At 45.7% G+C, this 11790-nt stretch overlaps 1 protein-coding gene across 1 annotated transcript in view; it reads left to right on the forward strand.

The window, feature by feature from the left end:
- Positions 1-4822, forward strand: part of COL25A1 (collagen type XXV alpha 1 chain) — a 393583-nt gene extending 388761 nt beyond the window's left edge. The window contains exon 37 of the mRNA XM_012766225.3: positions 1232-4822. Coding sequence (XP_012621679.1) covers positions 1232-1234 — 3 coding nt within the window. The 3' untranslated portion in view covers positions 1235-4822. The remainder of the gene's footprint in view (positions 1-1231) is intronic.
- Positions 4823-11790: the final 6968 nt, after the last annotated feature.

Raw genomic sequence — 11790 nt, forward strand, 5'->3', positions numbered from 1 at the left:
GAACACCAAGTGAACTAGACACACCTAGGACAGCATCTGTTTTTCTTGAATAGAGAAAAACAAATGTTGTTAATTAATGAACTGACAGATGACTCTGGATTAGTCACGATTGGTGAGGCTGGATGAAGAAACCTCTATCGCTCTCCTGCTCTGTACATTCTACTTTGCTCACTGATGCTTGAGTAAATATCGAGGAAGTCTCTAGAATCTGCTCTGTAAACTTATGCCTCAAAGACCTCTGTTCCTCAGTCCACTCAGACGTGACTTTAGTTCTGCGAAAACCTTAACAATTACGGCTGCTGAAAATGAGGAACCAGAGGTGTGTGGGGCCTGGGGTCACGCTGGCACCTGATCCAGTGCGGCGCCCACGGCAGGCGGTCTACCTGGCCCAGTGTTCGCCGCAGGGCAGGCCGGCCAGCAGAGGGCCTGAGAGCCCACGGAGCACAGAGCGCTGCCGTCAGGTGTCAGTGAAGGGGACGCCACCGAGGGCAGAACCGCCAGCCTTTCCCACAGCCGTGTCGTAATGCTTGGAGAGGATCATGCACATCACAAAATGTACTTTGATTATGGCACGTCGGTGGTAAAACCCTAATTTTCTGCTTTCCCAGAACAGCTACTAAGACAAAGACTTACCCCCAAAATTCTCAGTGGCAAAGGAAAAATGTGGGTTGAAGCTAGGATGGAAATTGTCGTGACATCCTGGAATTTAGAAAAGTCATACAAAGGAGGCCAGGCGCGGTGGCTCACGCCTGTAATCCTAGCACTCTGGGAGGCCTAGGCGGGAGGATTGCTCAAGGTCAGGAGTTCGATACCAGCCTGAGCAAGAGTGAGACCCCGTCTCTACTATAAATAGAAAGAAATTAATTGGCCAGCTAAAAATATGAAAAAATTAGCCGGGCATGGTGGCGCATGCCTGTAGTCCCAGCTACTCAGAAGGCTGAGGCAGCAGGATTGCTTGAGCCCAGGAATTGGAGGTTGCTGTGAGCTAGGCTGATGCCATGGCACTCACTCTAGCCCGGGCAACAAAGCAAGACTCTGTCTCAAAAAAAAGAAAAAGAAAAAGAAAATAATAAAAAGTCATACAAAGAGCATATGTCAGATAATTGGCTCTTTGGCAAGAGACTGTAGTCAAGGTTCTACCAGTCTTCTTAAAATAAATGTTAATTTAAAATTTTTATCTAAAACTACTAATTCCATGTATTTGTCTTTTTTGTTGTCTGTTTTCCTGCAGTGATGAATCTAACCTTCCAAGCATGAAGTTGTATATATAATGGTCCACTTTTTATATTTATAGTTGAAAACTGAATTGCAGATTGTACAAGTCTGAGATATGTTTACATAGGGCTGCTTCTTCCTGTTGGCCGTAGTACAAATGTCCATGTTCTCCACTCACATCCGTGAGACCAGCGAGAAGCCTGCAGAGACACAGCGCAGTGTCTCCTGACCCTAAGTGAAGACATGTATTTATGCGGACAAATCAGTGATGGAGAATGATTATACTTGCTATTTTCTTACTTTGGGCTTGTTAATTGCATGGACAAAAAGTGCCATGAAATAGTTTACATGAAATTGTGACCAAATATGGACTCGAAGCTATGAAAATGTACCATACTGACCAACTTTAGCGTTTATTGTCCCGTTCTCATTCACCTTCCCTATCAGCACTGATTCGTGCCCACGCTGCCCATTGAAACTGACTAAAAAAGCATGACCGTGTGCCAACCCTGCTTACCACGCAACTGCAGATGCTAGCATGCTGATCATGGGGCCTTTGATTGCATCTAAACTTTTATTCCTTTTGTCATCTCAAGGGGGTTACACCGTGGCTTATTGCCAAAAAGAGATAAGGTGGTGGAGAGCACACCCACAGCTTGTCTTGTATTTTGAGGGAGTTGCAGTCCTGATTGCAGATCTACGGCTTCCGTATAGCGGGCTCACGCGGCCACCGTGGTTGAAATACCAAGGGCGCCTGTTGCTGCCGCCAGTTTTCCTTGGGCTGCCCTGGGCAGTGAAGACACAGGAAGAGGACTGGCTCGGCATCCGGCACTGTCTCTCGTGTGACCAAGTAGGAAAGAGGTTTTCAAATGCAAACACCCAGAACTGCAGACATTTTTTAAGAATAAACCAAATTCCAGCAAGTGTTTATATGGGTGCTTTTGGAAAAGGACAGAGGCATACAGCACTTCTTTCGGAATGGAGGTTCTTGAAATACCCCTGTGCTGAGGGAAAAGGGTCTGTGTATCCCACCCAAGCTCAGGCTGCTGAAGAAACAACATGCTGAGAAGGGGTCGCCAGAGTAACCTCTCCCGAGGGTGTCAGGGAGCCACTGTGCCGTGTCTGCCAAAGATGGTGGAAGAGCTTCCTTCCTTCTGAGATCCAACCCACAGCAAACATTTTCTACAAAGTTCTAGAAACAGAGAGATATTTTCATTCATTTTAATCCTTCTTTTTTTAGCCCCAGAAATATTTAGAAAATATTTCTTTCAGGTTTTGTCACATCTGTTTTGAACAATTTTTTTTAAGTCTTCAAATCATACTAATTTGGCTCCAACAGTCAAAATGAACTTTTCCTGATTTCTCTCATTTTGGATAATTGAAGAGAACATAAAAGAATCTCTATTTTCAGTTTTATCATTGTAAAGCATGAAAGTTAAGCATTTTTTTCAGTACTTTTTGACTGTTTTACATGATGAATGTAACATACATAGAGATTATCAGTTAATATAAAGCAAAGATTTTGTCACATTTGATAGTATTAACTAATCTCTATTCCTTATGGTTCTAAGTTTTGTCTATATTTAGATTTCTTTCTTGCTTTTCTTTTTTACTTTTTACATGTTTGTCTTATCCTTTAACCATAGACCAAATCTGGAGATTTCAGAAAGCTGTGAAATATAGTTGCCATAAAGAGAGTATTTTTCCATCTACTTGTGCAGAAGTCTCCTGTGTTAGACTGAGCATTTCTTTGCACAGTGAAGAGTTGGTAGCATGTTTTGAAATGGCTTATTCTTAGTGGAAGGATCCCATTTGGAGAAACATTGTCAATGAGGAGCAGTTACCTTTTCAGCACATCAGAGAATTTCATTTCTGTCCTGACTCAGTGCCATTTTGTGGGAAGATTTCTAGTTTCGTGCATAAGTTTTCACCACCAGAGGGGAACTGAGCTCATCATTGGCTTATGGTGATAGTAGTGAAGCTATAATTGTTAGACAAGGATCCTAAGATCCTCATGATCTCTTTCATATTATGTAACCGAAGGATCGTTCATACAAAATGGCATCTTCCTTTTTTATTCTGTTGAGTTTTCCAGGTTAGATAGATGTTTAAACTATTAGATCAGTCTAATCGGTAACATTTCTAGTAACATTCCACACCTCTAAGCCAATTTAGCATTTTTAAAATAATGGAGGGCATTTTCTAACAATTTCTTACATGGCATGATGTTAGGATAAGGTATTGCTCAATGTCTGAAAGAATTTGTCTTAAGTGATTTGTAAAAATGAAATGAAGGGAGTGAAACTACATTCTCTTCAGAAAAACACACTAGAGAAAACAAACTTGGGAAAAGTCTGGTGGCTATATTTCTTCCTTTCTTTCTTTCTGCTACTCTAGTAGAAAGAGGTATTGAGATGGGTCACTATTTAAAACTTGCACAGCTTCAAAAGAGAATACCTCAACATTGAAGGAGAATCATTTCATGTATAAAAAAAATTTTTTTTGAACACCGCCCTTTAAAGAATACTGTTCTGTCTTGTGTGTGCATTGGGTTTTGCTCTATAACTGATTTGACAACACTGATTTATTTTATGATTAAAGGAAGTTATAAATTTCCATTACATTTATTTCTTAGGAAAAACAAAGGCATGATAGTCCTCTTTGTTCAGTGGAATTGCTAAGTCTTGACTTCATGGATAATCCTAAACTAAAATATTTTCAAGCACCTATTTTGTCATCAATATAGAGAAACCTCAAATAATTATTAAATGAACTATCAAATTATGTTTGTTGACATATGTTGGTAGATAACATTTTTTACTTAAAGACTTCTTTTAATTTATACTATTGGATAGAGAGAGGGTTGCAAAAAATATATAAAAGATACATTGGAAATAAGGCAAGGTCAGGTGGTATTTCTGATAAAACATTTCTGAAAGATGCCAAATTATTTTTGTGTTTTAGATTTAAAATGGTTTTCCATTCATGTTGGTTGGTGCTAATGTATTTCTTTTCTTTTTTATGATGGACAATGCAACTACTATGGATAATTTCATTTCTCTATTTAATAGCATTCCTAAATCGGTAGTGTGTGATTTTATTTTTAAAGTTCATGAATTTGCTGTAATTGTGATTCAATGACTAGCCTTTCTTAATGTAAAACAAAACAACGTACCTGTAGACGTTGTGTGTTTACTGGGATTGTGGAACCTTTTGTTTCATATTCATTTCATACATCACATGCGTTTCTCAACTTTCATTCATTCATCTTTTTCATTCACTCATTTTTTTAGCTTATATGATTTAATTTAACAGGACAAAACCAGTGTTAGAGAAGTCTGCATATACCACATAGAGGACCTGGCACACAAATACTCTTGATTGTTTTTTTTAGTTTTCACTACTCATTATCAAAAGCAATCTTGGAGGATTTTTCTTTCCCGTGTGATTTTATAAAAGACATTAGAGTATCTTTAATTTCTACCAGAAGAAAGTTCTTGTTTTTGAACTTATAGTCTGTGCATATGATGTTCTAATGGTACAGCATGAACATACACATCAAGTAGTTTATACTACATGTCCTTTGTCTAACAATATTGTCCAACAATATGAGTCTATATATATAGATCTGCTAGTATATATATATATATATATATATATATATATATATATATATATATGCTAGTTTAAGAAAATGGTCAAATCAGCATATCTGTACCTATGAAAAAATTGTCTTTGGTATCTTATATTTTTTATCACATAGGAAATTTGTTTAATTTCCAAGATTTTTTTAATATTACTATTGAAGCATGAAAAGTTATTCATTTGTTATCCTTTTACTCCCAACTATATATTGTCTTACCCAGAATTGGGCTCTACTTGTGTGATGGTGTTTTAACATCGTCTTATAAGTGATCGTAAGAGACATACAGATGCTGATTTTTGAAACCTTGCTTTTCCTTATTCTTGATAGTAAACTTATATTACTATTTCACATTACTAAAAATAGGACTTTCTAATTTACACACACACACGCACACACAAAAACCCCTGCTATCTCTACAAAGTCAAGTCCATAGGAACCTTATCTTTCAAAAAAATCGTAAGAACAATCCCATGTGACTCTGGCTGTTTCAGTCATACTTCTCTAGTGGAATTAACAAGCTTGACCAGTTATGATTCTGCTAAATTGTTTTAGAATATAAGCACCCTCAGTCCCTAATTCTTCCCATTTTTCTTGAAATATTTCTATGTGGGCTAGATTTGTTATATGTCACAGTGGAGACACTCCTCTAACTTAAATTTTTAGTGGATTTTGGTTTTGCTATTCCAATATTAATAAACATTTTAATGGCTTTTTGATTTTAAAAATGTATTTAAATGCATAAAATTGCCTATACCTGTTATTGACAGAACTGTCCTTTTGGGAATAGGAAGATTTTTCAAACAAAACTGTTATTTGTGATTTATGTACAATTTAACAAAGAAAGTATCAACATTTCTCAAAATACAGTTGATACTCTCACATATCTCAGAAACAATGAAGTGGATTCACAAAAGAATGTCTTACACATTGTTGGCATTTATGTGAATATTCTTTATGCTGTTGTAAATGTTTCATTCAACTTTATAACATTTTAAAAAGATGTATGTATCTGATTTTTCTTTAGAAAATATATTTTTATTTGTATTTTTTACATTTTAAAGTTCATCTTTATGTGCAGCTATTTTTATATTGCCAAAAAACTCACATAAATATAAAATAAGTGAAAATGCAAAAAAAAAATTGGCAAGCATTATTACACTGCATATTTTTTTAAATGTTTGTGGGCCAGTCTCATGTACTTGGGTATTCTTAGAATACTAAGATGTGTTGTGTCTTACCACTGTAAATATGGCACAAACCTGTTTATCTCAGCAGTGTAAATAATTGAAAGATTGAATTCTGTCTGTTAGATTTCTGATTTCAATTTCATTGTAATTTCTCCAGCTGACATTACTGAATCAAAAGATGCATGAGGTTTTTTGATTTGCAATTTGGAGATAATTGCATTTTGTTCAGTTTCCAATTTGTTTTATTTGCTTTTTAAACTTGTTTTCAGGGTTCCTAGTTTGTGAGAAGTTGATCTTCAAAATTATTTTTACACTATTTATGACTTATTTTCATAATGTAAAAAGTGTGTAATTATTACAGTATTAATCCAAACAATGATAATGAATTGTGTTGTTATAAAGCTTTATTGATGTTCATGAAAACTGTGGCCTGTTTTCTTTCTCATGCTCCTCTGCCAGCTCTTGCTCCTCCGACCGCTAAATGATGATCCTGGGGCTCTGACTTTTGCCCTCTCTCTTGCTTTTGCTCTTCTCTGCCACGCATTCTCTCTCTCCAGGAGGGCTCGGCCATTTCCACCAACACCAAGTTTCTCTCTTCATCACAGACGTCCTTCTGGCTTCTAGACTGACTACTAACATAGGCATGTCCACCTGGCTGTCCCACAGATGTTTGGTTTCGTCACCTTTCCCCTGGTCTCTCCCATACCATAGCAGATGGTGCCACCTTCCTCAACTGCCATCCAGGCAAACAAGTTGAAACTTCCATTTCACATAGGATTTGAGACAAATTTGAAAGTATTTATAAAGAACTTAAAATATATAATAAGTTTAAAAATAAGAACCAGGAAAACCATATATAAACATAGTTCAAGGCTACAAAGAAAGTTATAATGAAAAGAGACACAGAATTCTATAATATCATTAAATTGAACAACCAGTGTGGCTCTCAGCTTCCTGGTGTCCATAGCCAAAAGGGAAATAAATCAGTAACACATTTACATCATCCATGAGGTGAAAACACACCAGTTCCTCAAAAGAATCAAATCTAATTGAAAAGATTTTTTTCATGCGAGATTTCTTATAGAGGACCCCCCCATAATAAAACAGCAGGTTTTGATAGTGTTTCCCAATGTAAGCCAAGCACATGTGCGAAACCAACTTCACTAAAAACAGTTTTGCAAGGAAATTTAATCTTGTTAAACTCTTCAGTCTCCCATCACCATGCTGATACCTTGGTGAAGAATACAAAGCCTATTGTTATCCAACTGTGCCTGGCTTTATAACAGCAGGTCTTGCTGGTCTGCAACCCTCACCGAATGGTCTTCCCGTGGTAAAGTATTTAGGATCCCTTTAGCTGCTCCCTAGGCCTGAAATAATCTCCATTCCCATCCCCACCATCCAACTGAGGAATACTTGCTCTTCCAAGACTCAACACATGCCGTCAACTTACTAAACTCCCCTTTGCCAAGTCGAGCTGTCCTTCTCTACTGCGATGATTTCTTGGACTTGTCACTGCTAAAACACGTATCAGATGGTTAAGAACTGCGTGTTTGTCAGTCTCTGTCACTAGATCCCAAACCAAGCATGAACCCAACCCTTAGCAGGTTCTCAATAAATATTTTTAAATAAATAAAGGAATAACAAAAGTTGCAACAACAAACCCACTGGGACTTAGAGATTTTTATTAATGTGGATAATGGGTAAAACCCTCTGCACAGCTCATTTGTAGCATGCTAGGTAAGGGAAAAGATGTTACGACCTTTTTCAAGTCTAAATTAAGAACATGTTCTATATAAGGTAGCATGTAATACCACCTACCTGATGGGAGATGTAACATCACCTAATGAGTGGTCAAAGAAGATTAAGTTTAAAGAGTAGAGAGGGCCTCAAATACCCCTGTGGAGGACAAGAACAAAAAGCAGGAAGCACGTGACAACTACGGTACCCAGTGAAGCTGAGGACTGTAATTTTGCTGTGGGGCTTATTGGCACCTTTGTGTAGTATGCATAGTATTGTCCTTCATTTAAACATCAAATGTTCACCTTCTAAATCTTCTTTATTTCAATTTGTGCTTATTGGCTTTTCATTGTCCCTCCATGTTAGGAAGCTGAATACAATCTGGAAGTCCTCAACCTTCAGCATTAATCAGAATCACCTGGAGAGCTTGAGCAACAGGCTGCTCAGCTCCACTCCCTGAGTCTCTGACTCAGTAGATCTTGAGTGGAACTTGAGAACTTATATTTTTGACAAGCTCCCAGATGGTGATGATGCACTTGGTCCAACTCGTGGTCATGATGCAAAGGTCCACACTTAGGGTGCCAGTCCAGCCTGTTCTAATGGAATGTAAGTGGCATTAATGCAAGAGTATTTACCTTCCTTTTATGCTGAATTTTCTCTCATCATGAACACCCTAACTCAAATTCTGAGGTCATTCTTCTGCAACTCCCTCAAGTGGAGGCTGCTAATCTCCCACAACCCTCCCACCTGAAGGATAGAAAGAAACTTGGGCATCCACATTGCTCCGTATTCAAAGCCCTACTTCCTTGAGGCTCATACAAAGAGAAGAAATATGTAACAGTGGCAATGTCCTGGACAGGGCAGACCTAAAGCAGGAGCCACTAGGGACGGGGACTGTTCAGTCTCATCCACTGTTGTATGTCTGGCAACTAAAACATTAATTGGATAGAACATGAATTTTGCAGCCAAAAGAAAAAAACTAAAATGAAAAGTATAAAATTTTATATCAAAAATTTAAAAAAGAAAAAACTAATAAAAACAAATTTAAAAACCATGCATTGGCATACAGTGAGCATTTGATGTATTTTGAATGAGTGAATAAACAACTGGTGATGGGGGCTTACTGAACACAGTAGCTTGGGGGTGGGGATCAAAGCTACTTTGGACTTGTAAAGTCTGGGATATCTTTTTGGGGGGTGGGGGGAAGGAAGAGACACACTGCCTTTAGTCTGAGCAAACAGTATCATCTACGCAGAAAATCCTATGGCATCTACGAAAGAGCTACGAGACTGATTTTAGCAAGGTCGCAGGACACAACATATTTTACAAAGAGCTGACTCCTTCCCCCAAACACTGTAGCCAATTGCTCCAGTACTTTTTTTCTCGGGTCTTTTCTTCACAAGGCGGATAATCCACAAAATCACTAGTGTTTCTGCGTTTCCTGTTATTATCACGTGCACAAAGATGTGGGAAACTAGCATTCTGCTGGGAGGGCACACTTTTAGGAGAGCAATTTTGTACTGCAGATCAAGAGCCTTAAATAAGTAAACAGTAAACATTTAACTCAATAATTCTACCTCTTGGAATCTCTCTTAAGGACATAATCATTCATGCAAAGACTTAAATACAAGAATACCATTGAATCAATATCAGTAACAAAAAATTGGAAACAATTTAGATGGTCAACTATCCCACTGTAATGCATTTTATGCACCCATTCAATGTTTCTGAAGACTTTTTAGAAAGAGGAAGGTTCATGTTAGATTTTAAAAATCACGAAAAAATTTAATGCTAAACTTGCAAAACTCATACATTATAATGCTTGGTCTGTGAACCCAGCGCCCCGCAGCCCCAGGGCGACGGGGGAACACGTGGAGCCGCAAACAAACTAAGACTCGGAAACTGCAGCTCGGTTGTATTTTCTGCCAAAACAAACTTTCAAGCGCCAAACACCACAAGGCCCCTGAGCACCGGGAGCCACCGCACCGCGGCCCAGGCGAGGCGCGGGTCGGGCCGGCTCCTCCCGCCGGGCTGCGCGGTCCGCTCCGCCGGGGGCCGGGCGGGAGGGCGGACGAGAGATCGGGCAGGAGAGCGGGGCAAGGGCGCCAGTCGGCGGTGGCCTCCTCGCGCCCCGCCGCCCCGGCCCCGAGCCCCCGCCGCCCCGGCCCCGCCGCCCCGGCCCCGCCGCCCCGGCCCCGAACCCCCGCCGCCCCGGCCCCGGCCCCGCCGCCCCGGCCCCGAACCCCCGCCGCCCCGGCCCCGAGCCCCCGCCGCCCCGGCCCCGAGCCCCCGCCGTCCCGGCCCAGAACCCCCGCCGCCCCGGCCCCGAGCCCCCGCCGCCCCGGCCCCGAGCCCCCGCCGCCCCGGCCCCGAACCCCCGCCGCCCCGGCCCCGAGCCCCCGCCGCCCCGGCCCCGAACCCCCGCCGCCCCGGCCCAGAACCCCCGCCGCCCCGGCCCAGAACCCCCGCCGCCCCGGTCCCCGCCGCCCGGGTCCCCGCCGCCCCGGTCCCCGCCGCCCGGGTCCCCGCCGCCCCGGTCCCCGCCGCCCCGGCCCCGAGCCCCCGCCGCCCCGGCCCCGAACCCCCGCCGCCCCGGCCCCGAGCCCCCGCCGCCCCGGTCCCGACCCCCGCCGCCCCGGTCCCGACCCCCGCCGCCCCGGCCCAGAACCCCCGCCGCCCCGGCCCCGAGCCCCCGCCGCCCCGGCCCAGAACCCTCGCCGCCCCGGTCCCGACCCCCGCCGCCCCTGCCCTTCTGCAGAGCGCCGCGCCCGCCCGGCCTCTCCCCGCCACGGGCCGCTTCCATGGAAGACAGTGTTTCCGCGGACGCGGGCTGGGGAAGGGGCGTGGAGCTCCGTGGCCCGGTCCCTAACAGGCCACAGGCCGGCACCGGTCCCCAGCGGGGCGTTGGGGACCGTCGCCTTGGACCCCCCGGGGTGTCCGCCCCTCCCGGCAGCGCGCCCCTCCCGGAGGCCGCCAGACCGCAGGGCGCAGCCACTCGCCGTCAGGTCCCGCCCGCCGCGGAGCCGGGGCCCCTGGGCGATTCCCGCCTCCGAGGGGCGCGAACGGCTGGCGCGCCGGGGCGGTGGGTGCAGGCGCCGTCGGGACCGACTTGGCGTCTCGGGCCTGCGCCTCCGAGGCCGCCCAAACCACCCTCCCCCAGTCCCGCCCCGCGCCCCAGGCCGCGCCCGCCCGGGCCCGTACTGCGCCCTCGTCGTCCCTCGTCCCCTTCTCTACTTCGGACCCTCCCCCGATCCCCTGGCTCCGCGCCCCGCAGCCCCGGCCCCCGCAGCCCCGGCACCTGCGTCCCGCAGCCCCGGCCCCCGCAGCCCCGCAGCCCCGGCACCTGCGTCCCCCAGCCCCGCGCCCCGCAGCCCCCGCAGCCACGGCCCCCGCGCCCCGCAGCCCCCGCGCCCCGCAGCCCCCGTGGCCACGGCCCCCGCAGCCCCCGCAGCCCCGCGCCCCGCAGCCCCGCAGCCCCGGCACCCGCGCCCCGCAGCTCCGGCACCTGCGTCCCGCAGTCCCGCGCCCCGCAGCCCCCGCAGCCACGGCCCCCGCGCCCCGCAGCCACGGCCCCCGCGCCCCGCAGCCCCCGCAGCCACGGCCCCCGCGCCCCGCAGCCCCCGCGGCCCCGCGCCCCGCAGCCCCTGCAGCCCTGGCACCCGCGCTCCGCAGCCTCCGCAGCCTCCGCAGCCCCAGCACCCGCGCCCCGGCCCCTGTGACTGCGCCAGGTCCAGGCAGGTGAGAGCAGGTGTGCGCTCGCAGCGTGTGTGCGACACAGAACTAGACGGCGACGGCGCGACGGGCGTTCCCGGGCAGTCCGCGAAGCGCCGTGGCCCTTCCTGAGCCTAGCGCCGCAGTTCTCTCCCCTTAGAGCCCCATCCTCCTCCTCCTGGGCGCTGCGACGCCACTCCTGCTGCAGCACGTGAATGCGAATTAATAAACCTTGTTCCAGGGGGAAGTTCAGCCGCCGGGTTGCGGCCCGTGCCGGCCAGCGTGGGGCTTCGC

This window comes from Microcebus murinus, chromosome 27 (assembly GCF_040939455.1).
Source record: "Microcebus murinus isolate Inina chromosome 27, M.murinus_Inina_mat1.0, whole genome shotgun sequence".
NCBI classification, from domain to species: Eukaryota; Metazoa; Chordata; class Mammalia; order Primates; family Cheirogaleidae; genus Microcebus; species Microcebus murinus.